Source organism: Misgurnus anguillicaudatus, chromosome 13 (assembly GCF_027580225.2).
Source record: "Misgurnus anguillicaudatus chromosome 13, ASM2758022v2, whole genome shotgun sequence".
Classification (NCBI taxonomy): Eukaryota; Metazoa; Chordata; class Actinopteri; order Cypriniformes; family Cobitidae; genus Misgurnus; species Misgurnus anguillicaudatus.
The window spans coordinates 26155007-26181189 of NC_073349.2; the positions used below are offsets into that span (position 1 = coordinate 26155007).

Consider the following 26183-nt stretch of genomic DNA (forward strand, 5'->3'; position numbering starts at 1 on the left):
CTGAAATTTTAAATGACATATTATAATTTGTTATTTGTATCCTTTTATAGGGTAGCCTACTAAATTATTTAACGATTTAGGCTTCCCTTCTTTGCGATATTGCTTCAAATAGTGTGTTGGACTACGAACTGTCTAAACTGTTAATCTTGGGCAATGGCTGAGGGGTCAAGGCTTATAAACCCAAAGTGGGCATGGGATGGTCGGAGCGTAAATGGTCTTTCGAAATAAAATGATATGCAGCTCTGTTGAAATCGCCGGCAAATTGTTTTAAATATAATGTAGGACTAAACTAATCAGCATATGACCAGCACTTATCTGCTCTTAAATTCTAACCAGTGATTAAAACCCTGAAAAGACTCGTTTAATACACACAGTCATTACTATTCAATAAAAAAACAGACAGCGTCGTTTCCCTTCAAGGTAGACGTCCGTGGACGTTGAAGAAAGATGAGGAGGCAAGGGTGGGGTGTAGGCGACAAGGGGTGGGGGGGTTCATTGTATAGTGGGGGTGGTTGGGTGGGAGGCAAAAAAGTAAGCGCTTGTGACTGAGCCGTCGGAGTTAGCGAGCTTTAACCTTAACACACATCCACTGTGCACGCCATGATTTGAAGCTGCAAAAGGAAAAGGCTGGCGATAGAAAGAGAGAGAGTGAGAGAGAGACTAAGCGAGAGGAGCTGAAGTGGGAGCTGCCTCAGATTGTCCGAAGGGGCAGCATTTCTCCATCTAGTTCCGGTTGCTCTGTCTGCGTTGCATGCCATTTGGAACTGCAACAATAGGTTGCCACCATTTATAGAGGGGAATATTTTTCAAACAGACTGACTATTTTTTTAATGCTAGATAAACATGAGTTCCTATTTTGTTAACCCTCTTTTTTCAAAATACAAAGGCAGCGAAACCTTAGAGCCAACTTACTACGACTGCAGGTTTCCACAGAGCGTTGCCCGAAGCCACACGCTTGTGTACGGACATGGAGCAGCTGCGCCGGGTTTCCAACACCCGTCGCATCACGTACAGGACTTTTTCCACCATGGAACCACAGGTATCTCCAACGCTGGTTATCAACAGAACCCCTGTGCACTGGCATGTCACGGAGACGCTACGAAATTTTATGGATATGAAGCCATTCCGAGGCAACCGCTTTATGGTACCCAGCAAGAGGCGAGTTTAGCGCAATACCCAGACTGTAAATCGTCCAACAGCACTAACCCTGGAGAAGGACAAGGCCACTTAAGTCAGAACTCTTCCACGAGCCTCATGTTCCCATGGATGCGGCCTCACGGTTAGAATAATTACTATTTCACATTGTGTTTGTATCTGTGTGATTGCGTCAGTGTCCTAAATCCTTGTGTAGCGTAGATATTGTTTACTTGCTGCAAATGCAGAGATGAAAGCACAGGTGGAGTATCATTTTCATGTTACAAATTCATACTAAATAAATGCTATTATACACAGTGTGTAGCAGTTATTGACGTCGCCAAACATTAGTAAAACCATTGTAGAAGTTTGACAGCTGGGTGCTTTGTGTGGCGAGGGAGTTGCTCTATAATGTCAAAAGAGACACGAGGCTGGATGAATTCAGACCACTGTTTATAATGACCACCTGTACTTTTGACTATTAATTGGCGATTATAAGAGGTTTGTTATTTGCTGTGTAGTGTATAGTAATGAAATGCAATGGTAAAAGCAACAGCAACAAAGTTGTAGGCTATGAGGTCGACAAGCAACAATAATGTCATTTGTTTGATTAAAGTCAGGTTGTTTGATTGTTGTAGCTGATCTACGTTTACTTTCTGTTGACACCACAAAGAGATAATTGTAAAATATAACATTTGGAACTCGTTAAATTTCACAATTACGTTTTATCTTAATCAGCTGTCTAAAACATCTACTAATTCTTCGTATATTCGCATTTTATTGAGTAAGGTTAGGCCTACATTACAAACCTGTAATTAAATCTTGTAATTACCTAAAATGGGGAATTAAGGTTAACAGTCTATTTCTTTTGTCAGAATGGCAGATAGCCTACATACACCTCTGTGCGCGTGTGTGCGTCTGTCTGTCTGTCTGTCTGTCTGTGTGTAAGTGGTGTATGTTTGTCTATATGTCTGTGAGCGCGCACGCCAGATTGTGAGATTCGGTGCGTTGCTGACCTCAGTTAAGAGCTGCTGTCTAGCCTTTTAAATAAAGACATCGCATTTATGAGAGAAATAACATGGAGAAGATTTGTCACTGAGAAAGCCTTTTTATTTCATTGTTTTCCCTTTACAGCTCTAATAACTATTCTGCATTCATATCCTTGAATATTTACCGGTGGTACTGAAAATATTATATTGCGAGGCACATTCTGGCACACTGTTTGTGTTTGAAATAGAGGGGAAATTAACAAAAATATTTATTTAAATTAATTTAAATATACACGTGCTAGCAAACAATGCTAGCAACTTACTAATGATGTTCCTTAATGTTTTTTATCTATATTCAAGAATATGTCAATAAAAATAGAATAAAGAAACGAGGGCATGTAATTGACAGATATTCTTGTTTCACTTCAAAGCTCCTGGGAGACGCAATGGAAGGCAAACCTACAGCCGTTACCAGACTCTTGAGCTGGAGAAAGAGTTCCTCTTCAACCCATACCTCACACGCAAGCGCCGTATTGAAGTGTCCCACGCGCTGAGCCTAACTGAGCGGCAGGTGAAGATCTGGTTTCAGAATCGCCGAATGAAGTGGAAAAAAGAAAATAACAAAGACAAATTTCCTGGCCAGAGAGGGGAGGCTGAGGCTGAGGCAGAGGGAGAGGCCGATGAAGAGGGCAATGAGGACGGCGAGGTGGAGGAAGGAGAAGATAAGGAAACGGAAGAGAAAGAGGAAAGCAAGGACTGATTTTATGGTCTTTTTATGGTTATATGGCAGATATTGAAGAGGTCTCGCGAATGGGCAATGAAAGAGAAGACGCGGCAATTTTATTACAACAGTTGGGTCAAAAAGTGAGAAAATCCCCCTCCATACACAAAAGTACCCTAAAACCTGCCCAAAGATAAAAGCGCTTTTTCGAAACACACGAGGACTTTTACCATTAACGAAAAGTGGATTTGTGTAGTGGCAGACTAACAGGAACACGAAACCCCATTTTTACTTAGAAACATAAAAGCAGCATGATACGCATATTTTAGCGGCGTTTAACATGTTTTCATCCTTGATAAAGATGCCTGGGGATGCAACATAATTAAAATGCTGAAATAATTACACTAAATTTGAAACTATTGGTGTTGTATATAAAAGAGAAGCCACGACATGCTGACATGCGAATCAAACTGACAAACAAAGGTTTTGGTGTATTTTTATTTCAGCAATCCAGATTTATCCAGGCAATATTGCATTAGTGCCACTGTACTGAGAAAGGCGATGGCAAATGTAGAAAATACATTCTGTATTACACATACTTTATCGATTACATAAATGTTCTTTATTGTTACTCTATGTGAGTGGGCGAAATTACAGTTTGTATTTTTCGATTATTTTATTGGACTCATCAGAGATCGTTTGAAAATCTCGAGAGAAGCTACCTAATCATGGGAAATTTGCAATATACATTTCTACCTAGATATTTCATAGACTCTTATTTTGTAGTGTATTAATCCTAAGTTATGTAATTTACCCTTTAAACACTTATGATTATCGAGCTTTTTGATGCCTTCGGAAGACACGATTAGCTCAAAGCCAATCTTAACATTTTTAAGAGATTGTACTACGGCACTACCTAAAACAAAGCTTTGCTAGCGAGAATGAATTACTAATTTGTTCTATATGCTGCTTTGTTAAAAATAGTTAGACATTTCCCCCAACAACTTAAACTGCCTATAGAAAATGCACACTTATGTGTAGATGATCAAACACGCTGATTACTACCCTACCTTATCTAAGGAAAGAGAGTCATTTATCGTGCTGGTGTTATAGAGTAGATTTTGAATTGCACTGAGTATAACCTTCATGTACGTCTTGTAATACCTTGCTGTTATCAATATGCTCGTTTTACTGGTGTTCCTCGTGTGAATATAGACAAAATCGTGTGTGTCTACGCCATTGTTGTTGAAATCAACAGAAGAATAAACAAGATGGCTCATTCTTTTACGCCTCATTTTTGCCTGAATGCACTTGTTGACACCAACACTACCTAATAGCAGAAGGTCCAACAACATCCAAAAATGCCAATGAAACGTTTAGATACGAGTCTGGGCATAGTGAAAGTTTAGTTATAAATGAAAGTTTAGATATTGACATGTATGATATTGAAAATGCAGGACTCAATTTATCTTAGTGTTGTCGTAAGTATGAAAATGTGTTGTGGTGTAAAATGGCAAAATACAACAATAAAATTCTTCAATTTTTGAAAGTTTGTTTCCGTAACACTAGAATAAATGCAAGTTCTGTGTTCAGTTGTGACTATTAGTTGTCTTTGTCTCTAGTCATGGGTTTTCATTAGAGGTTTCATGGATTGAGGCTCTGGTTTGAGGATTCTTCCTTTCAGTTACATTTAAGGATATGTGCAAACCGAACGACGTAAAAATGCCCAAATTTTAACGTAATTATCTAAAGCAGCTCTAAAGTTCTAAATTATGCAAATCAATAAATATAATTATTGTAATCTGTGGTCAAGTATTTTTCGCCTTTTAACTTTATGAGCCCAGAATATATGTTTTGTTGAGAAATTAGGGTATTAAGATTTAATTAAGGTTTGAGAGATTTGTGTCTTTTACAGGGTTAGTAATACGTTACTTGAGGCAATGATGAGTTAAACTGTCAAAAAAATATTTTCAGTCTTTGCACAAGTACTATTTTATTTCCAAATTACATGTTGTGGTGGTGGAAATTACATAACACGATAATGTGCTGAATACTAGGAGTGCCTATTTCTTACGATAAGTGCTTTGTTTACAAAATAAATGTGTGCGTTTTTCTAAAGGACATCATAAAAGCAAATAAAAAATACAAAACTAGGAAACAAACATACAAGAGGACAGGTCACAGTTCTGTACTTAGTGCGTAGCCCTGTTGGGAGACAATAACAAGATCTCAATTGTCTACACCTGTGCTGGTTGTCTATTGAATAAGTGAACGTTTGGTGGAACTAAAACTTGGAGATGTTTAACGTTTACCTATATAGCTTTTATATTTTTTATTTTTATCATGACGATATTGCTTTGTCTAACAAATCCAATTGCTATTAACCTCCCGTTCAATGGCCGCAGAATGGCGTATTTACGCCCCATTTCTGTGCAAAAAAAAGCAAAATTGGAAGACGTATTTAATGCAATCCTTGATATGAATTGGACCTCTTCAGAGTACAAATTCAACATTTTCAATGTCAATGTCTTCCTTATTCAAAGACGAAAGGATCCATGCACAACATTTATATTCATTCATGGATACTTTAGAAATTGGTGAAATCTAGTTAAAAGAAAAATTATTATGATTATGCTTTGACATATAATAAATTAAACATTTCTATAGTCCTGAAATTGTTGGCGTGGCCAACACTATGTGCGAGTGCTTAAAAATGTTGATTCCTTGAGAACTTGTTATAACAGGCCATAACAATGGCCTAGTGCATCATAAAGCAGCCGTAATTAGAACGAGTTGATGACATAAACGTTAAAGGCTGACATAAATAGAATATGAATATGCTTTTACAGATTTAGGGGGACCTGTACAACACAATTAAATTTCAGCACCAGTTGAATTACTGTGAATAAATGGCAAGTAGTTTCCTACGTGCCAAAATAAAAGTAAACCTTAAAGTACTGATAGCCAAGGCATATATATTTGAAATTGCAGAAAACAGCTCGATTCCTTTTAATTGGAACGAATATTATTTGTGTAAAATGGTGCATAAAGCATTGTTACATATAGGCCTTTATCACGCAACTCTTTCACACAATATAGCTTTGAGTCATTTTAATTATTTAGTCAGATTTAATTATTTAAATATTAAACATTTTAAAACATTAAAACATTAACTTGTGTGTGCTTTATACAGTGTTGTCGTTCTGGCAATAATAGTTAAGGTAATTTTTCATTTTGTTGTCCTTTTGTTTTGTCGTTGTGCCTGAAGCCCTGCACGCAAAGGCATTTTCAGGAAGTTCCTTGTGGTAGTGACAATTGCAGTGGTCATTGTCCATCCGCCTTGCCGTTGTATAACACTGCTGTTACAATCCAAATTGGGGCTTTACTATACCTGCAGTAAACTTTATTGGTGGTGTAAACCCGACAGTGTCGCATCCGGGCAGACGTTTTTGCCTTTTGATTTCTGTGCAGTGCAGACAGGACAGGACACTCGGAAACCAACGTGGACGTGGATCTGTTTCTTTAAGTGTATGTATACAAGTGTATATTAATCGTGTTTGTGAGCTGTAATTCATTTTAAAAACTTGTATTACTGAATTCAGGGAATCATTTTTGTATATAAATTTGGATTATGTGTAAAAAAAATTGGAAAAGAATTATATGGCTAATCATTTGGCATATAACTCATTTGGCTTTTGGCTACTTTTTTGTAATGTAGTGTACATGTGCATGCGTTTTATACTTCATATTTTAATACTTTTCTACATTGGATAAAAGCAGCTATTTGAGTTCTGTTTATGTTTGTGCTTTTACTAAACCGGAAAAAGTAGTGCTTTGATCAAAGGAAATACCTGCCTTGGGGAGGCACTGATTTTAACTTTTGCTGATTAGTTTTGCTAATGTGCATTGAGGCTACAGAAAGCATTGGCGTTATATTGTTTTGGTTATATATTTAATCCACAATGTTCAGTTTGTATACGGAAAGTTTCGTAATGATGTGAGTTTGCAATTAATATCAGTTAATTAACAAATCGTGCTTATATAACGAATTTCGTTTTTTAAATATAATTTCTTTAAAATAAAACATTAAATCGAAAGAATAAAGAAAAGGTTACGCTAAACTTGTTTCAAGTGCAATTAATTAATAGGTTGCATATTTAGGTGCACATTTGCAACTCTTTACACTTTCAGAAGTAACAAATTTTAGAACACAAAAGTACACTTTTAGTGGACTTTTCTTAAGATTGAATAATCAAATTTTGTACATGGTATTGTTAATATTTATGCCATGTAAAGCAATTCTCTCTGAAAAAAGTGGAGATTTAATTTTGCATTATAATACTGTCAGTAAGATTGTAGATAAAAAAATCAAAAGACTTTTAACAGGCGTTTAAATACACCCAAATGTAGCTATTATATAAAATTGTTTGAGATATTTTTAACGTATTATGAAGAGTAGGCATCAGTGATGTTTTTTGTGATAATTATCATTTTACTTGTTATTTCAAATGTTTGAACGCGGAAAGGATCACATAAGTATTCCATATTAATGTTAAACAAGTGTTTGTTTTGAGAACTATATGTATTACTGTAATTCCGAGAAATTTGGTCCGAACGGCTCCAGACAAGCTCAGACCTTATGTTGTCTGTGTGCGACAAGGCCAAAACAAAATCTGCAAAGGGTCAGACGGGGTAAATATAAAACAGACATGTGGCTGAACTACCGGGCTGCAATTAGTTTACTTCCTTTATTACACTGGATGTTATGAATACCATTACTACTAAATAAAAGCATGCATTACTATTAGTTTTTGCAGAATAAAAACATGTATACCAGTACTGTTAGTATAGGGGGAAAATCATGTATACCATTATTATTAGTTTTTTTATTTTAGAAACAAAATGTTTGTATATTACTATTAGTTTTTGGGGAAAACGCTTTTATACCATTGCTATTTGTTTTAGGGGAAAATGTTTGTATACTATTACTATTAGTTTTGGGAAATTAAAATTAATGGTATACATGCGTTTTGGATAAATTATTGTTTAGTATTCGTTTTTGGAAAATTAAAGCATGTATGCTTTATCCCCCCAAATAACTAATAGTAATAGCCTTCGTCGTTTAACATCCTAAGCAAGTAAGTTAATTCCAGCAACTTTGGGTTGGTATTCCTCGTTTAAAAAAGCAGCCTATATTAAATAGCATAGTAGGGTTTGTACATATCATAAACACCTTAAACACCATTTCATTTTAACTCTTAATTTCCACACTGTAGCCCCAGTGCAACTTAAATATAACTATTAATCTGCTAATAATATTAGACTCATAAACAAGGTTTTTATAGTTCGAAGAAAAAATATTATTGCTGCCATCAACTCAACAAAGCAGTGGGAAAAAGCAGGAAAAGGGGATAAGCGATCTTTGAGAAAGGGTGAAACGTAACACATTCCTAGTTGTTTAGAGGGGGAATTTACAGCTAAGTAATAAAAGTTTACGACTGGATACACGCGGTCATTGGTTGCGTCAGACCACGTGATACTCACTCTATGAACATGAACTTTGTGCTGTTGTCTTCCCCTGGATCTCCCCATCTATCGACTAGCGAGCTCGCGGTGGTGTTGAAATGACCTTACCACTAGACATTTCTTTCGTTTTCTGTTTGCTCGGTTGGATTTTTAACACGCTATATAACGCCATCTTATCTCGTCTGCTTCGTCGCTAGTAATGACTGAATGAATGTCCTCAGACGTCGCCTCCTCCCCAGCCCTCTTTCTACCTATCTGGTCCCCTAGAGGAAAGACACGGCACTGATAGCTGATGGGTGACGGTTCAGAGTGCGTAAATGTGATTTCCCATCGAAAGAGTAAACATTTCCCGCACATAAATGTTGCGGAGAATGGGATCCAGATCCTACTGCTCTCCTAGAGTGTGCGTCTACTGCTACACCGCCGAACGTGCGTCACGCAGACAACGGAGAACGCTGGTAAGTAAATGTGATTCTGCGCTCCTTATTGGCTTCTTACAGACCTGCATTTACACAACGCGGAGGTTTTATATTAAGCACAATATTAATGTCAGAGGTGATGTGCTGAACATAGACTACCATGTGCATGTAACTTGTGCAGATATTGTATGTATTTTGTTGTTGTGGCGTTTCCAGTGTAGCCTACTTTATTGATTGTGAACGCGCAATGCCTTGTTCACAAGTGACTTATGCTGTTGTTGCGCAGGTCTTTTGTTGATAATTATTTGTTTCTACGACAATGAGTTCAAGATATTTGTAAGATGGCGTTACGTTGTGTCTAAACGGGTGTGGTTTTGAGTTATTAAGCCTACTTTATAATCATCTTAATCACAAGCGTTCACATGTGGTATGTGTGACTGTGCTTAGTTTTGTGTTACGTTTCATCATGTGCTTACTATAAACGACTTCATTGTACTTAGTTTCCCTGACAAAGTGCAATTGAATGATAAATGTCAGTCGATTCACCAAAAACAATATTCAGCCCATATTGTGTGCACTCATCGGGGTATCCTGTCAAATTTTGTTACAATAATGTGAATTATATTTAGAATGTTATTATTATTCTCATCAATGATATTATTATTATTTATAGTTATTTAATAATTTAACAATAAGTATTTGAGTGATATGTTTTTGAGAGGCTGGCAGCGGGCAAAAATCCAACCGCATTAACCTCTGTCGCGGTTCTTATCATTTACCACATCATACCAACTGTGTATTCTGGTTGTGTCTTTATTATAATGACAAGCACAGTATCCCATTTGCACAATCAAATAGCCTTGTTCCCTCATTTAATTACACACACATACGACCAAACACTTCATTTTTTTGTACTTATCTTAAATTCTCTTTGTCTCACACACACTAACTAAATTTTATTTTAGGGGTACATTTCGCTGTAGATGTAAACATATTCAGTAGTTGTTTTTACATAACAAACATATGCTATAGGTTTATGTCAGTTTTTGTTGTGGAGCCAGAATCACCAGTTCTCTCTCTATTACACACACTTTCAGATTCAAGAGCTCGCTCACTCTCTTTTTTTACGCACACGTGTTCAATCATCCAACACTGTCATTCCATGAGGACTAAATCAAACAACACTGCCACCTTGCGCCTGCTCCATATGCAATACATTATAAAGGGCCTAAAGTTAGGAAGAGCTGTGGTCTAGCGTCTAGCTACATAGAAATTAGATTTTAAATTTCATAAGGGAATTTGCCATGGCATATGGTGCCATAGATACCTAAACTTTTTTTATAGCCTGCATAAAACATACAAATATGACAGAAACATTTCAGGTATACAGTGTTACCTTTCTCACTATAAAGATGGCTCATATTGAAAGTATGATAATAGTAAACAAAATAGTAAATAAATAGTAAAAAAAAAACATAAAACGAAACTGGTTGGATAAGAATAATTTTATTATGTGTTATATATTTATGTATGGTATCTTTTCCCAGTTTTACTTAAAGCGAGAAATAAACGTGTGAAAACAGACATACTAACACACAATCTGTTTCCAACACGCTGCAGTTTTTTTCCATGCAAGGTCACGATAACAGAAACAATATTGACATCTTAAGTTTTTAATTACCAGTGGAATTAATTATGGATTAACAATAGTAAAGTCCGTTGGTACTTCATTGTGAGTGGCGATCTTCCGTCATGGCCCTCTTGAAGTCCACGATTGAGGCTGGTATGGGGAAAACAAAATACGGTCAATAATAAAACCAGTTGTTGTGAACATCACAGCTGCTGCTTATAAAGTCATACGAATTATCAATTAAATTGTTAAAAGAAATGTTTTATTTTCTTGTGCAATGTATAGCTAAAAATTAAGAATTGAGTTAGATAAACATTTTTCTAAAGATAGTATTATTTGTTAAGTAGCCTATTTTTGCCAGGTTTGTAAAAAAAACATTTGCCCATTAAAAGCACTAAATAGGCTTGATCAGTAATTTATTGCGACAGAATGCTTTTGTGTGTGTTAGCATGTGGTTGTGTGTTTGTGTGTGTGTGTGTGTGTGTGTGTGAGTGTGAGTGTGTGAGAGAGAGAGAGAGAGAGAGAGAGAGAGAGAGAGAGGAGGGAGGGAGGGGTTGTTCACCGCATAGTACAGTCTCATGTGTGCCACAGAAAATGACTGTGGAAAGCTTTAATTTGCCATCAAAAATGTCGATTTAAGTAATCCATGTGTCTATGTGTCGTATATTTGCGGCTCAAGACTTATTCATTTGTATATTACAGTTATTCTTAGAACTATTAACAACATTCTAAACAAGTTCATAATATTGTCACATTTATTGCCATTCTACTATCATTTACGTAAACTTTGAACCAATCTAGTGTCTGCCATTGCTATTAAGTTTGAATCATAGAAGAAATAATTCAACTTTGCCATGATAATGAAAACAAAATCCACGCAAACTTTTAATTCCAAACATTTCCTTACAAGAACCGCAGGGCAATGTTAGTTCGCTGAACTTCAAAACATCTTATTCATGAAGGTCATTAGACGGCCACATAATTTTACAAAATTATCTTGTGTTAGTTAAAACCATAATGCCCCTTCGGGGTCGTGTGTTGCTATAAGTGCTTAGCTGCACATGAGAGCTCTGTTATATCTGTCACGTTACTATTATGGATATTGTTTTCGCATAGATACATGGACATATATCACAGGCCATGGAAAGTTGGGCTTGGAAAAAGAAACTAGGTGATTCAACTATAGAAATTGCTTACAAATAAATAATCTAATAATACAATATATGTAACCCTCTAGTACGCTATATGCAGGTTAGGTTATTAAAAGCGTGTTAGTATGCGCCTTGCATGCTTTTATCACAGACCATATTATTACGTGCGTAAGTACGCATTAGAAGTGAGATTTTGGCGCATTTCTAGTGCGTAGTTTTGTTGAAGGTAAAAAGAATACAGGCCAAACGGGATGTCTATTTATTGCCTCTTCAAACGCTAAAACACAACCATGTGATTTGTCTTGAGGGCTGCAATAAAACACTTAAAGCTTCTTCTCTTCAGTCACATAAGCATACCAACTGCAGACTTGAGTGTGATGTGTTCTACTCACTATTTCATTCACAAGACTGATGCCGTAAAATATATCACAATATTAAATATCGTCCCATCAAAGGCTTTTAGTTCAAAGGCGTTAGAGCAATAAGGTTGAACATCAAAGAGACCTGCATAGACCTACATTATCTGATCTCTTAATTAAGAAAAACTACACATCGAAAAAAAAATTTAAAAGCCATTTAATGTTATGGTAATTTTTTGGCATTTTTAAAGTTGCTGATTTTCACCTTTATGTGCCTGAATTACGTGGCTTCTCGCACGCCACAACTTTATTAGTAAAATTTAAAAAAAAGTTTAAAAGACAATTACACGTGTAAAAATTGACACGTTTGGCGCATTTTAAATACTTGGCAACTTTTCATTTTCCACTTTATAAAATACGCTATGAATTACATGCGATAAAACGCTCAAGCACAATCTTTCACGCAAGAGGTATTTTTATTACTATTATCTATTACTTTTTATAAGTTTTTGTCCACAGTATTCATGCTGTATTATTCTCGATTGTATAATAGTAATATGTAAAGATATTCTACGCCGCCTTATAGAATTTAGATTTATTGTTTATTTTGCGGGGTGCAGTTTGTATATTAAAAAAAATCAGCCCTGTTAAAACTACAATTATTGTAAGTATTAAACTATTAGTAATGTTGTTATTATTATTACTATTATTAAGTATTTGCAGCAGTATTAGTAATGGTAAAAGCTAATTAACAAATATCGGAAATTAAAATATAATTCAGTAGACGTTAATTGGTCACACAAGACATAAACTATATAAATAATATTTTAGTACTTACATATTGACGATCTGACTTTTTTCCTAAATATTACAACCCATCAAAAAAGAGAAAAAGTAAATCCTTGTTATTGATTATTTCCTGAAGTACCTAAAAGCATGGACTAAATAAATATTGTACGCATTTAATCAATCGATAAGCAGATTAGTCTGTTTTATAGATGTTAAATGCTTTTTCGCACTGTCAGACTGGAAGTAAATTTTACTATTCTGTCAATCTCTTGTTTTGCGCACCTCTTTCTTAACCACTGTTTTTGGCCTCACACTTTCCGTCATGTGGCCTGCATTAAGGTCATGAAGCAAACCCTTAAACTACTCGGTACAAACCATACTTTCTCCCTACGACTAATTCAACACAATATATAAATGAATGAATAAATAAAAAATATTTGAAGAAAAAAATTATTTTATAAAACACAGTAGTTGTATTTGTACTGTTCAACAGTTGCCATCATAAAACAATTCCGGAAAAGTGATACATTAAATGAATACAGTAAAAGGTACTTTAATTTTGTAAATATGATTTGTAGCATTTTCTAGCCTATAGCAATTCTGTAAAACCTTTAAAATAAAATGTGCCATATAATGAGCAGCTTTCTGTTCAAAAGATAAGAGACTCGTTGCACAGCCCCCATACATTCAAAGGGGTAATTGCCTCAGAGCTGGAAGTCCTCAGTTGGTTTTGTTACTTTTATGGCACCAAGGCGCGTTTGACGCATTCTTTAGTAAGATTCCCCTTCCCCCCTCCTTCCTTAGGTTCTTTTTACCACTGAAATTATCAATACATTACAAATGGGTAAAGGAAAAGCGCAGACGTTTCCCCTTCAGCCTCATGAAAGCCCGAGGAAATTAGACAGGGAGAGAAAACAAACAAACAAACATTACGACGATATCTGCTGAATAACGAGAAGAATAGTCTGGTATTTCTGCCACAATGAAACTTCGTGGCAGTTTATCAATGTAACAGTAAATGTGTATTAGCATATTACCTGAATATCAACGTGATTTGCACATTAGAAACGAGAGTATACAAAATAGGTATGCGCGGATATTAGTATGGTTCAACATTATAGCTGCAATTAGTTCTGTGGACACAATCTTGTAATTTTTCAAGTGTTGTTATTGTTTTTAAACTATAACATGCATTTAGACGTATTACAATTTATTACGCCCTGAAGGTAGAACTGCCCTGATAATTAGGATTGCCATATTCATATTTATTGGTATATTCATTGTAGCTATTTATTCTTGACTGTTGTCTATGTTAACGTCAGTTATCAACTGCAAATACGAGTCATCCAGGTAACTCTTTGAAATTAAATGTTGTAAAATCCATGAAATACTTTTAGAATCACTTTCACAGTGCACGTGGACAGGCTTTGCATTAACCCACTAAACAAACAAACTTAGTCATATACATGTTCAAAAAGTCATAATTCTTTGTTCTTGTGTGTGTGATTCTGCGTTTCTTTGTGTGTACGTGTGTGTTTACTTAAACATTATAAACTGAAACCACGGGGATACGAAGCTACAAGCTCGATATTCCTACGGTGCGCAGCGAATTCAATTGGCTGAAAGTGGTCAGGTGACGCTGTCATATTGTCCTTCCATGAGCCAAGCCTTGGCTATAACACTTGGTTTGCGCGTCTTAACCGGAGACTGGAAATTAATATTATTGAAATCCCTCTGAAGTTCATTTGAAAGAGAGTTAGGAAAGCAGACAGGAGACGTGTGTATATGACAGAAGGAAACCGAGCCCAAAGCACAAAGAAAGTGTGAGATTGAGGAAGGGGAAATAAGATAGGAGGGCGAGTTGATGAGAGGGCGATAGGGAAGGTATGAATTCGTATTTCGCGAACCCGTCGCTCTCTTGCCATTTATCTGGTGGGCAAGAGGTTTTGCCCAACATGCCACTGAACACGACCACATATGATTCAGTCAGACATTTTTCGTCTTATGGCACCACGGTGACCCAAAACCGGATTTATGCGTCCCCTTTCTATTCACCTCAAGATAACGTTGTGTTTGGATCAAGTCGAGGACCGTACGAGTATGGATCTAACATGTTTCTCCAAGATAAGGACGTGCTTCCCAGTTGCAGACAAACTAGTATGGGACTCAATGCGCAGAGCCACGTTGCCCAGGAGTACAACCTGGAACAAGCTCGTGCAGGATCACAGGAACAGAAAGGGAACAACATTCAGATCTACCCGTGGATGCAGCGTATGAACTCGCACAGCGGTGAGTTTTTACTGCTACTTGGGACATACCCTGGTGGAAGGCTCTGTTTTACGATACGTCTTATCAACAGAGTAGCTACATTTTATGGCCCCATAAACCACTACTAAATCATCAGACTATAAAAGCACCCTTTTTCAGAGAGGGGAATCCCATTTGGCTAAGCTCTTTAATACTCGATCGCCAAAATTATTTAAAAACTTTTATGTGTTAATGTATTAGAATGTGCAAAAGCAAAGTACATGGGAAAATTGTTATTTGCATGCTTTTTTGTCTTCGACTTACAAATCATTATTTTCATATGAACTTTAAATTTGAAATTTCACAACTTAAATTATTTAAATAAATTTCCGATGTATACTGTTTGAAAAAAGTAACAAAATTATAACCAGAACATTTTTGAATAAAGTAACAACACTGAAAATCTAGACTTCGTTTTGTGCCAATAAAAATGCATACTTTATAAATACATGCTTTTGTCAACATGTTATGTCAGTTGTCTTAGAAATTGTAATTTAACACCTGTAATTAACTTCATACTAAGTTTCTAACAAGATTCCAAACATGTATTTTTATGATATTTGTTTCTGTGCGTAAAAAAAATATTTTTTTATTTCCTCTGTTCCTCACAACAGGAGTTGGGTACGGGTCAGACAGAAGAAGAGGTCGCCAGATTTACTCCAGATACCAAACCCTGGAACTGGAAAAGGAATTTCACTTCAATCGGTATCTAACCAGGCGCAGACGTATCGAGATCGCCAACGCTTTGTGCCTAACCGAGCGTCAAATCAAAATCTGGTTCCAAAACCGGCGCATGAAATGGAAGAAAGAGACCAATCTAACTTCTACTGTACCGGGGACCGAATCATCGGGCGCTTCTCAGGAGACCGAGAAAGAGACCGAGGAGGAGACAGAAGAGGCTAAAAAGAAAGATTAGGAAATCTTGTTTTGAAACGCCTGTTAACTGCAACGTAACTACCTAAACTTTGAGAATTGCAAATATTAATGCATGGACCGTATACTCTGCTATTTCTTTGACTGCCCCCACCTCCTCAAACCTGCAACCACACACACTATTATTACCACCACCACGCCACTGACATTTACACACGTAGAAACAAAAGGAGAGTTTGAGAGGAAGAGAGAAACGCACGTTATGCACCATTATGCAATTCACAACTCTTTGTATTGAAAATAACTTTTTTTGGCTGCGTGGTTAAATGCCACAGATTATCTGTTTGTGTGGTTGACAGCTGTAGTATTATCATGTTGCAATAGGCTATTAGAAATTACTCTGATTAAAATGTATTCTAGCTAATTTGATAAGCAGGCTACGTTTTCCCAACTATACAGCCTCCAAAGAGAGTATCCTAAGCATTCCAAATGTCAAAGTAACTTCTTAAATGCACATTCAGTGTTTTTGTCCACGCGTATTTGTACAACGATGCAAGCACTGACGGGATGAATTATACTACCTAAATCCTTGTTACATTGTATTTTAATTTTTCTTCTCAGTATTGCCTTTGCCCCGTCAGTGTTCTGATATTCAAAATGCCACTGTACATCATAATTGTAGCTGGTATGCATATAAACTTGTCTTAAAATGAAAATCAAACCCATATGAAAATAAACGTATACCTTGGTACGCAATTATATTGTTTGTGTAAACTGTGTATTATTTAATAAAACTCTTGAAAACTAAAAGTTGTATTGTCTTTGGTTTGACTCAAGCGTTCGAGCTCATGTTAATTCATGTTAACGGAATAAAAATGTATTTGGCTTCACACGTGTTTGTTGCAAAGAAGCTTATTTATGAACTTACATTTACTCATTTTCTCAGGCTCGTAGCGGAGCAACAACAACAGATAGTCTGTCAAATCTAAAGTTATACAGGCATTTGGGTTATCCATCAATTACTCCATATAATTCTAATTCAACCAGTAAAGTCATTCGAATATTGCAACCCTATAATTGCTACTATCTAATAAATGTCTATAGTGTCGACTGTTACAGCGTCTGTTAGACGTTTCATTAAATAAATAAAACGTGCCATCTTTATGACACAGAGTCTATGCTTAGCTGGCGAAATCACTTTCTAAGTTGCATTGCTTGGTCAACGCTGAATCAGATGTTCTGCGATAAATATTGACATGAAATTTAGAGATCCTGCTGCAATAAATGCACATGTTCCTACATTTGGATAAACCAGTGCGCATAATCTGTAAATTTTCTGAAGATTATTTTATTCATAATATTTCACATTGATCCTCAATAACTATAAGCACATGCTATCGAAAAATAAGGCTAAAATGATAACAGACACATAAAAAGCAATAAACACTGTAGATCATCAAAGGCGTACATTTGTCTTATAAGTAACAAATATAACATTTGTATACTTTATATTACCCAAATAAACATGACAATTGATGCATCAACCTATGCTTTTTAGTATAATCTTAAACACATTGCTGCGTGTGCCACTGCCCACGTTGGTACATACGCGCTTTGTCCAGTATTAGACGCCAGATGACGCTCTTGTCTAACGGTCTCGCCCTTTTTAGCCCAGACCCCTAGATGATTTCCATACCCAGAAGTTATCGGACACGTTTTCCTGTCTATCAATAACCTCCCGGGGATCAAGCCAATTTATGACTGGCCAACAGTTGCACGTGATTCTATTTAAACGCTCCATATTTGGGCATTACGCGTCGTATCAAGAAAAAAAGGAAATGATTTCCTCCACCTATAAATCCTGCTCTTTTTTAGGGAAACCTAACATCCTCAAGAAATACAAATAAAATCCAATAAACAAACACAACTCGTAAACAACTTATGTATACTTTATTAGCTGATTCGGTTTCTGTTGTGACGAAGTGCTTTTTGTGACTCGTCTCGCTGGTTCGCAGGTTATTTTGTTTGGGAAATAGAATGAGCTCATACGTTGGAAAGTCTTTTTCTAAGCAATCGCAAGACGCCTCCTCTTGTACAATGCACACTTTTGGCAACTATGAGTCTCTCTCTGAGTTCCGCCAGTCCAATTACGCGTACGAAGGGCTCGATCTCAGCGGATCCTTCAGTGCTCAAATCTCCTCCAACTCTTTAAAACCGGAGGCGATAAACACAACCGACCGTGCAAGGATCGGTGCGGCAGTTCAGCGACCACAATCCTGTTCAGCTCTGGGCTCTCATAGCTTCGTAAGCACTCACGGGTACAACCCCCTCAGTCACGGACTGTTGAGCCAAAAAGCCGAGGGGAATATGGAAGTTATGGAGAAGCCCAGCGGCAAGAGTCGCACAGGCGATGTCAAAATGGAGACTACTTCAGCGATAAAACAACAAACTAATTCAACCCAGCGTCAGCACCAGTCGCAGCCGCAGATATATCCGTGGATGACAAAGCTACACATGAGCCACGGTAAAGTTGTGTTTAATGTCTGTTTCAGAAAAGAGGAAAACTGTACGCATCTCATCCTCGTCATTGCATCTCCTTCCTACCCTGTTTTGTCGCTCCATATTTTTCCTCTTGAGTTTTATAGGCCAAACGCAGGAAATAATAAAACTAGCGGCCGTAAATTTTATGACAAAGGCATCTATTGCTCGTAAACCTGTCCTGTTACTGTGAAGAGGTGATCTCCGGGCAAATTTATGGAGATATAATTGGTTAAGAAAAGCAAAAATCAAAAAAATGTAAATGTACGTATAGTTTCTGCATGTCATTCAAGTGAAATGAGATTTTAAATAAAATGTTGTAGGTTTCGTATCTGTAAAGCCCTGACTGTTACAGTATGATAGATAGATAGATAGATAGATAGATAGATAGATAGATAGATAGATAGATAGATAGATAGATAGATAGATAGATAGATAGACATTTAAATGTTTGTTTCATTTACTAAACAAACCGGTTAAATGCACTGCTGATGTCAATATACCAAAAGTACACAAAACTGGTTTATAAATTTGCATCCTCTGGGTAGTTTCTTCTTAAAAGTTAGGCAGTACAAATCTATTGCTATTTTTACTTTTATTTGGCTTATGACATGGAAGAGTGTGTGGCCTTCTCACATTTTTTATTATGTTCAATCACGTTTGTGTTTTTGTTTTTTTGTGCATGACACTTTCTAATTTCACAAAAAATAAATAAATGTTAGCCATACCATCCGTCCACTGTTTTCATTTGGATTGCTTGAAGCATTCATATTCCATTGTATGGATCATGTTTGGTGGCAACTTCATCAGTGAATATGAAGATTAATTGAAATAAATATGCATGAGAATCGAAAGTCGATAAAAGTTTTAGGTAACCCAATATATTTTTCTGATGCCACCTCAGAATCTGACGGTAAAAGGTCACGAACCAGTTACACCCGCTACCAGACTCTGGAGTTGGAGAAAGAGTTCCATTTCAACCGATACCTCACACGTCGCAGGCGTATCGAGATTGCCAATAACCTCTGCTTGAACGAGCGCCAAATTAAAATCTGGTTCCAGAACCGTCGCATGAAGTGGAAGAAGGACTCAAAGTTGAAAGTAAAAGGAGGACTTTAAATAATGATGTACGGCTCCAACTGAAATAAAGTCAAGACTGGCTTTTTAGTGAAATAGTAAACGGTTATAAGAGATCTTGCTGTTTACAGCAGTGTATGATGTTTTTATTTTATTTGTCTACAATATCATGTTGTTATGTGCATATTTCCACATTTCCCATATTTATTAACATTTCCCCCCTGCCCAAGTGCGGGAAGTGCTTTTCGAGTAATGTATGACCTTAAACTTTATTTGAATGTGCTAAAATTGGTTGTACTTATTGACTATAAATAATATGCCAAGGCCTGCATCCAGTTACTTTGGCCTAAATGTAAGTGCAAATAATTTGGTGATTTAAACTTGAACATTCATCAATCTGACCACTGTATTTTTGCATTTTGAGATGACATGTCTGCATTGTACTTTCTGTCGTAAATACATCAACTATAATATCCACACAATGATAGTAAACCGCACGACATGCAAAAATGCACAAATTAATTGCTGTGTATCATGTTTTCTTTCTGCCAGGAGCATATAAATGGTACATTTCTCTTGGGAATTATATTTATTCAAATACTGTACAATCAGAGCAATTACTCTTTCATTGTAAATGGACTGTTTGGGCTCATTTCTAAGGCAGGTACCATGACGTTTGTATAGGCCAAGCTGTAACTAATGAGTGGCTTATTGATACACCTCAAACACGACCTACTTTTGCGCGAACTCACTTGTTTTGTGTGAAAACTAATCAATTTTGCTATTCATCCTTTTGTTTTGCTGGTAAAAAATGTTTTTCATTTATCAATGTATCAAGGTAAAAAGACAAACTGCCAATTTACAGTGACAATGCATCAGTCAGTTCGTTTGCCGTGGGTTAAATACAACTGTGTACAGTTTAACAGTCTCGTAATACTGTAATAAACTTCATCAAACCTAAAGTTTTGTAACTTCATTTGTTTGCTATAAATAATAGGGTAAAAAATTACGTGTCTTTCGAAAATATACTTTTCCTAACTTTTTAAGAGAATAAAACGTTATGCGCAATTTAACTTGAATTAATATGATTTTGATTCGCGTACTTCTAGGTCCAGTTGCATGTGTATACTTACAGAGATGAGACATGATTAAGCTTTAACGCTTTGGTCACTTATTTACAGTAGCCCTTAGACGGAGGCACATAAAACTTTATGACCCCAATAAACTTTTACAGCGCTTCCTCTCACCCATCAGAAACTGACAACTGTTTCCTTTTTAACAAACTGGCGGAAGTTTACACAAACATTTCAAAGTGACGTTTGGTATTAGACCCTAAACAACAAGATAATGGCTGGCACATTTAATCAAAAATTCCATTCCAGAAATAATGAGGTGATAAATGAACAGATTGGGATGTTTGGATAATAAATTTGCAGTGTAAGACAGGCAACACTGGTTACAATCAATTGTTTATTTTTCGTTGAAACCACAACTAAAAGGTTAAATAACTTTTGGATATGTATATTATTGTTGCTATATTAAATTTCGATGAAGACATTTGTGATGCAAGTTACTCTACGTACAAATTTAGCGCAGTCCAGGCCTGTGGCAATAAAGGTGAAACAGAGGACACAGCAAGAGCGTTCCCTGCGTGTGCAAAATGCTAATATCCGACTAGCTTGCTATAACCAGACTCTCTTTCGGTTCGTTTTTCGTTCATCATAATGTTTTCGGACATTTTAATTTCCATGTTTCTGAGGATTTTGAATGTCACAATTACATACACATTAAAACAGTCAGCTATTCGATTTAACACTGTTCGAAATGTGCTTTTATTTTAGAAGGGTCTCACTCACCTATATTGGAGTAAATGTCCATGCTTCTTTGAATTTCTACACTTGCTGTCTTGTGGTGACCGTAAGGGGCACTTTGCGAGTTACTGTGGCTACTATGTTGCTTTTTACACAAACCCCTCTTTTTTTAGCTCACTTGCCACGTATTTTGAAGTTTTGAGGGTTATTTATGCCAATTGCCCAAAGCTGGACCAGTGAGTGGTGCAGGGCGAGCACGTGGGGTCATTAAAGTGGGTTTTATGGCCTGCAAGACCTGACAAACCCTCAATATATTTACATCATATATAATGTTAACTGTCCGTAATCGCAGCTGTTGGCTAGTCTTATCTCTGAGACGACGGCCGAGAGCCTGTTAGTGTGGGTTACTCGCGTCAGGGTCTGTAGACCGCTAAAGTTCGACTCTCCCAAATGGATCCCAAGCGGTTGCAGTAAGTTAATAATCTTGTTTTCCCCTTTTTAAATTAAATATGTACTTTCCTCCGTAACACCCTCGGGAATTAATCGAGCATGTAATTTAATAATTCGTTGAGAAATTGTTTCACGTGGCGCGCAATGTGTCCACCTCTCGTGTTAAATAATAACTTAAGTGTGCGCTGATTTTATTCACAGAAAAGAAGTAGGTTGTAGACTAGCCCTTTAAACATGCTGTATGTGTATATTAATTTGACATCGATATAAAACTGTTTTAAATGCATATGCAATGTGTGTCATGACAAATATTTTCAAAAAGCTGTACGATGCATGCCTCAGTCGCAAAATTGCAAGGATAAAGCTTTGTTATGGACTAATAATAATAAACTTGAATAACTATAAGGTTTTCGTTTTTGGCTATCTGCGTGCTAAAGTGTAAATGAATGCATGTGAGAAGCTAATCTCGTAATAAGCGATCATGTATTGGTTTGCAGATGAGCAGAACATATATCTTTAGATCGGACATAATGTGGGGTCATGTGCAGGGCAGAGAAGATGTGTTGTTGTGTGGTGGGGTCATGTACAGGGCAGTGTGCATTTTAAGACAGCGGCACCTGATACATAACCATTTCCAAATATTTATATGCCATTACGTGTATGTTCATGGAAATGGCTTTGAATTGTACACAAGCAAGTACATTTTATAGAAAACATACGAGATTTTTGACCACTATTATTTGTCGGTTTTCAGTGGTTTTGGTCTTATTTGACAGATGAGGTTGCATTTGTGCATTAAGGCATTTTATGAAAAGTTTAAGCCATAGCTTACTTTATAATGTCGCACTTGGAAACATAATAAGCTGGACTGCTCAAATCATAGAGAATGTTGTCTTTAATATGTGCAAGGCGGAACTTGGCTGAGCTGAAGCTTGGCTGCAATCTTCATACTGCTGTGTTACTATTTTGTGGAGGCCTGTGAAATATTATGAGACCTCATTAAAAAAAGAACCAATGCATTTGTTTTGTATAGGCTTGATGAAGTTATTCAGGTCCATTTTTGCTCTTCAAGCAGGTGTGCAAAAAAAATGTCTTCTCGATAATATTTGTCTTCTTTTTTATGCTCCAACAAAATTTCCATTGTATACCGTGATAGCTCATTTATAATGAAGAAATGAAGGGGAAAAGCAAAGTATAATGTTCTGACATGGTCATGCAATCATTTGAGCTGATTTATCTATTTTAAACATAATAAATGGTAGGACATGTTGTGTATATTTTGAAAGAGATTGCTGCAGGGGATGTCTGTGGTTTAAGAAATGAGAGTGAGCTGCAGGTACAGAAACAATCCTATCCCATTTTGGAGAGTTTAAATTGCAGCAGTTTACCAGAAAATAATTTACAAAGCTAGTTGAAGGAGGCTACTCAAAAGCTGAAATTGGGAAAATGTGGAATCCAATTATTAACAATTCACTTTACAGTATAGATGTAAAACACATTTATAAAACATGTAAATGCTATTTTATTTTAATTTGCTTATACAGAGGGATCCCAAGCAAATTTTAGTCAGGATGCTGTTTCAGATCATGAAAGCAATCAAATTTGCTAATATTTCATAAATTGCTTGCCAGAGTTTACCTATCACTAAACTGTCCCAGCCTCATATGTCAGTTTGTGTTGTCCAAACAATGTTAGAAAACTACTAAGAGGTTTAAAGTTAATTTTAAGTGTTTAAATACTTATTCACTGTGAAGCTCTGTCCTGTAAGGCTGCTTCTTGTTGTAAATACTGCTGAGTTGTAAATTTCAAACTGTCCAACGGGCATTCCTCCAGGGCTTGGTGTTAGGCTAATGCCTTTCATTTTTTAAAGACAGACCTGGCAAAAAGAACAGGGAAGGAGCTTTGGGTTGTCATCAAAACAGGTTATGTCATTAGCAAGATATTGAACTTGATAGAACTTGTTAAGTTGCTCTTAGTAAATGCTGATGAACCAGACTTGTCAAAACAAGACATTAGGTTATTTAACTGTTGAAATTGTTTTGCTAGTGTAATATATACTAACACAACATTGGCTGTGTTTTTAACCACTACGGGTAATAAACAATTACTTGTGGAATCATACATTGGCTCATACATAACCGCTTATAAGTTGGAATAGATAATACCATTTATTATAATCAATATGTTATATGAAAAAATATCATATATTGTGTTATTCATCGTTCACTAATATTTCAAACTTGAATTAAAATGTTTTCTGCTTTATGTTTAAATGATGTCATCTATATCCCTTTCACATATTATTATAACTATAAGACACAATGGCATGATACTACTATGAAGGCTAACTACAGTTTTAGTGATTATATCAAAGCAGGAGTTTATTGGTGTTGGTACCATTCTTGGCTCAGAGCAGGTGCACTTTTTACTGGATTGATGCAGAAAGATACTATTATCTAAAATACATTCATTTTTTTATTTTGAAGTAGTATGTTAAATTATATAGATACATTTTTGCAGGTTTGGCATGTTCATGAGAGCATATTTAGTCATATAATTTGTAATGTGCTATAACCAAGAACATACACTCTTGTTACACACTGTTATTTAGGAAATAAAGGCATTTTATTACAGTAAAAGTATTTAAACAACTGTTTAATTTGATGTTGCCATTTATAATTAAAGGTAAAATTATCTTGCCTGTTTTCAGTCTGTCAGAAACATTAACTGCCAATAGGGGGCAATAGTTTTATATCCCTCTGTATTCCTCTCCCTCAGTTGAGGCCACACTGGGTTTAACATATTTTTTGTCATTTACCAGATTACTAGCTAACGACATATAGCAGTGCACCAATTGTCCTTCAGAGCAGTTTCATTATAGATACATTTGGAAAGAATTTGTAAATCACACAGAATTGAAAAGACATTATGTTGTTGCTTGCAGAGTCACTAAATAACAACACTTCTCTGCTGGAATAGCCTCTAGCTACAATCTGCATTCTGTTTGTAGACAATTCCTGTTTGGACAAGCATTTCCAAGCTCTATCTTTGTCTTTGTGGGTAAAATCTTTATTGTTTTGTGAATCATACAGATGAGAAATATGAATAAGGACATCAAAAGAGTTATGGAATATTAATTGGAGTATTTGGGTTAGTGGTTATTTTAATAAACTGTTCAAAATTCAGGGATAACATGAGCTCTATTATAGCAATTACACTGTAAATTATTTGACTTTGCCAGAAATACAGAAACTCCTGCTTAATGTTACATTTGTTTCTATCTTAGTGTTTTTAAGGACGCTTTGTTTGTGTGTTCAGAGCGTGAACAATTGTATTGAGTCAGATTGTTTGATGTCTTTGTCTGTATACATACACTGATGAACAATCTTTCACTCACTTTACATATAAATTACATTATATAATTTCCTAAAATTTATTTTTTTATTTAGTAGCGTATTAGTATTTTGTAGTATCCATATTGACCAGCATTCATTTTAAAAACAGAGTTTTAGCCTATATTCCCATATTGTTTTGGTTAAAAACTATGCAAGAAAGTGGCTAATTTTTGTTTATTTTATGACCATTTTATGAGCAAGTGGGATCTCATTTTAGGGCCTTTTATTATTGCAAAAATAACTACATTAATCAAGAAAATAGTTCTAAAAATAACCTGTGCTAAATACACAGCCTTGTCCTAGTTTAAAACATAATGCCTTTGGACAGTTTACCCTCAAAAGGGGGAAAAAGAGAAACTAATTAAAACATTAAATCATTACAAGTAAAAAATTGAAATGCAGTCATCAAATTAACTTAGCCCATTTTCCTTAAGCTTTTAATTTTGGTAATAAATGTTTTTCTCTTTAATCTTTAACAGTTATATACAACTAAAATATGTTATACCTCACAACACTAACACTTTAAATTCATATCCAAGCCCATTTGTTCCTGAAAGAAAAAAAATAAGTTATGTAAGTGATTTGTTTGGATTTTATTTTTATTATTTATCTAAATGGCTTTCTTTCTTTTTAGCGGATGAGGAAATGATGAATGTACGGAAAGACGGGTCGCGTGGTTGAACCGGTAAGTCTTAACGTTATTTCCATGTTCTAGTAAAATATTCTTCTTCCATCCTGTTTCGCTCTATATAAACAGAGAGGGCGGTATTCCCTGAAAAGAGCTGAGATAACTAACTCACATATGCCCATCTGTTAGTGGCAAAGAGGGTAGATGGAACGATTTGTTGTGCTAGTGAGCCATAAAGCTCCTATTGTCATGTTTTTGTATTTTTTAAAGCAAATAGATTTAAAAACAGACTTACGAAAACATGATTTCCTGAAGTCAACATTACTTACTTGTTTGCGCAAACATTGTGTAAACAGAAACGAATCATAATTTTTTTATATTTTTGT

The 26183-nt window shown here is 35.9% G+C and overlaps 5 protein-coding genes and 1 long non-coding RNA gene across 8 annotated transcripts in view; 5 read left to right on the top strand and 1 right to left on the bottom strand.

Annotated features, from left to right (window-relative positions):
* hoxc10a (homeobox C10a) overlaps positions 1 to 25854 on the top strand; it is a 41764-nt gene extending 15910 nt beyond the window's left edge. The window contains exon 3 of the mRNA XM_055187456.2: positions 25804 to 25854. The gene's annotated coding sequence lies outside the window, so the exon portion shown is untranslated. The remainder of the gene's footprint in view (positions 1 to 25803) is intronic.
* hoxc8a (homeobox C8a) lies at positions 524 to 25854 on the top strand. The gene is made up of 3 exons (XM_055187464.2): positions 524 to 1279; positions 2555 to 6372; positions 25804 to 25854. Exons 1-2 carry the CDS (start codon positions 844 to 846, stop codon positions 2881 to 2883), a joined length of 765 nt encoding a protein of 254 aa, XP_055043439.2. The 5' UTR covers positions 524 to 843; the 3' UTR covers positions 2884 to 6372; positions 25804 to 25854.
* hoxc3a (homeobox C3a) overlaps positions 7292 to 26183 on the top strand; it is a 41015-nt gene continuing 22123 nt past the window's right edge. The window contains exon 1 of the mRNA XM_055187461.2: positions 7292 to 8828. Coding sequence (XP_055043436.2) covers positions 8730 to 8828 — 99 coding nt within the window. The 5' untranslated portion in view covers positions 7292 to 8729. The remainder of the gene's footprint in view (positions 8829 to 26183) is intronic.
* Positions 10277 to 26183, bottom strand: part of LOC129430334 (uncharacterized) — a 113840-nt gene continuing 97933 nt past the window's right edge. For all 3 annotated transcript variants that reach the window (XR_012372959.1, XR_012372958.1, XR_012372960.1), the window contains exon 4: positions 10277 to 10569. This is a non-coding gene — a long non-coding RNA (uncharacterized lncRNA). The remainder of the gene's footprint in view (positions 10570 to 26183) is intronic.
* On the top strand, positions 13259 to 16708 carry hoxc6a (homeobox C6a). The gene is made up of 2 exons (XM_055187465.2): positions 13259 to 15007; positions 15640 to 16708. Exons 1-2 carry the CDS (start codon positions 14605 to 14607, stop codon positions 15939 to 15941), a joined length of 705 nt encoding a protein of 234 aa, XP_055043440.1. The 5' UTR covers positions 13259 to 14604; the 3' UTR covers positions 15942 to 16708.
* hoxc5a (homeobox C5a) lies at positions 17418 to 20475 on the top strand. Its single transcript, XM_055187466.2, has 2 exons — positions 17418 to 18422; positions 19341 to 20475. The coding sequence occupies exons 1-2, from the start codon at positions 17936 to 17938 to the stop codon at positions 19553 to 19555; spliced, it is 702 nt and encodes a 233-aa protein (XP_055043441.1). The 5' UTR covers positions 17418 to 17935; the 3' UTR covers positions 19556 to 20475.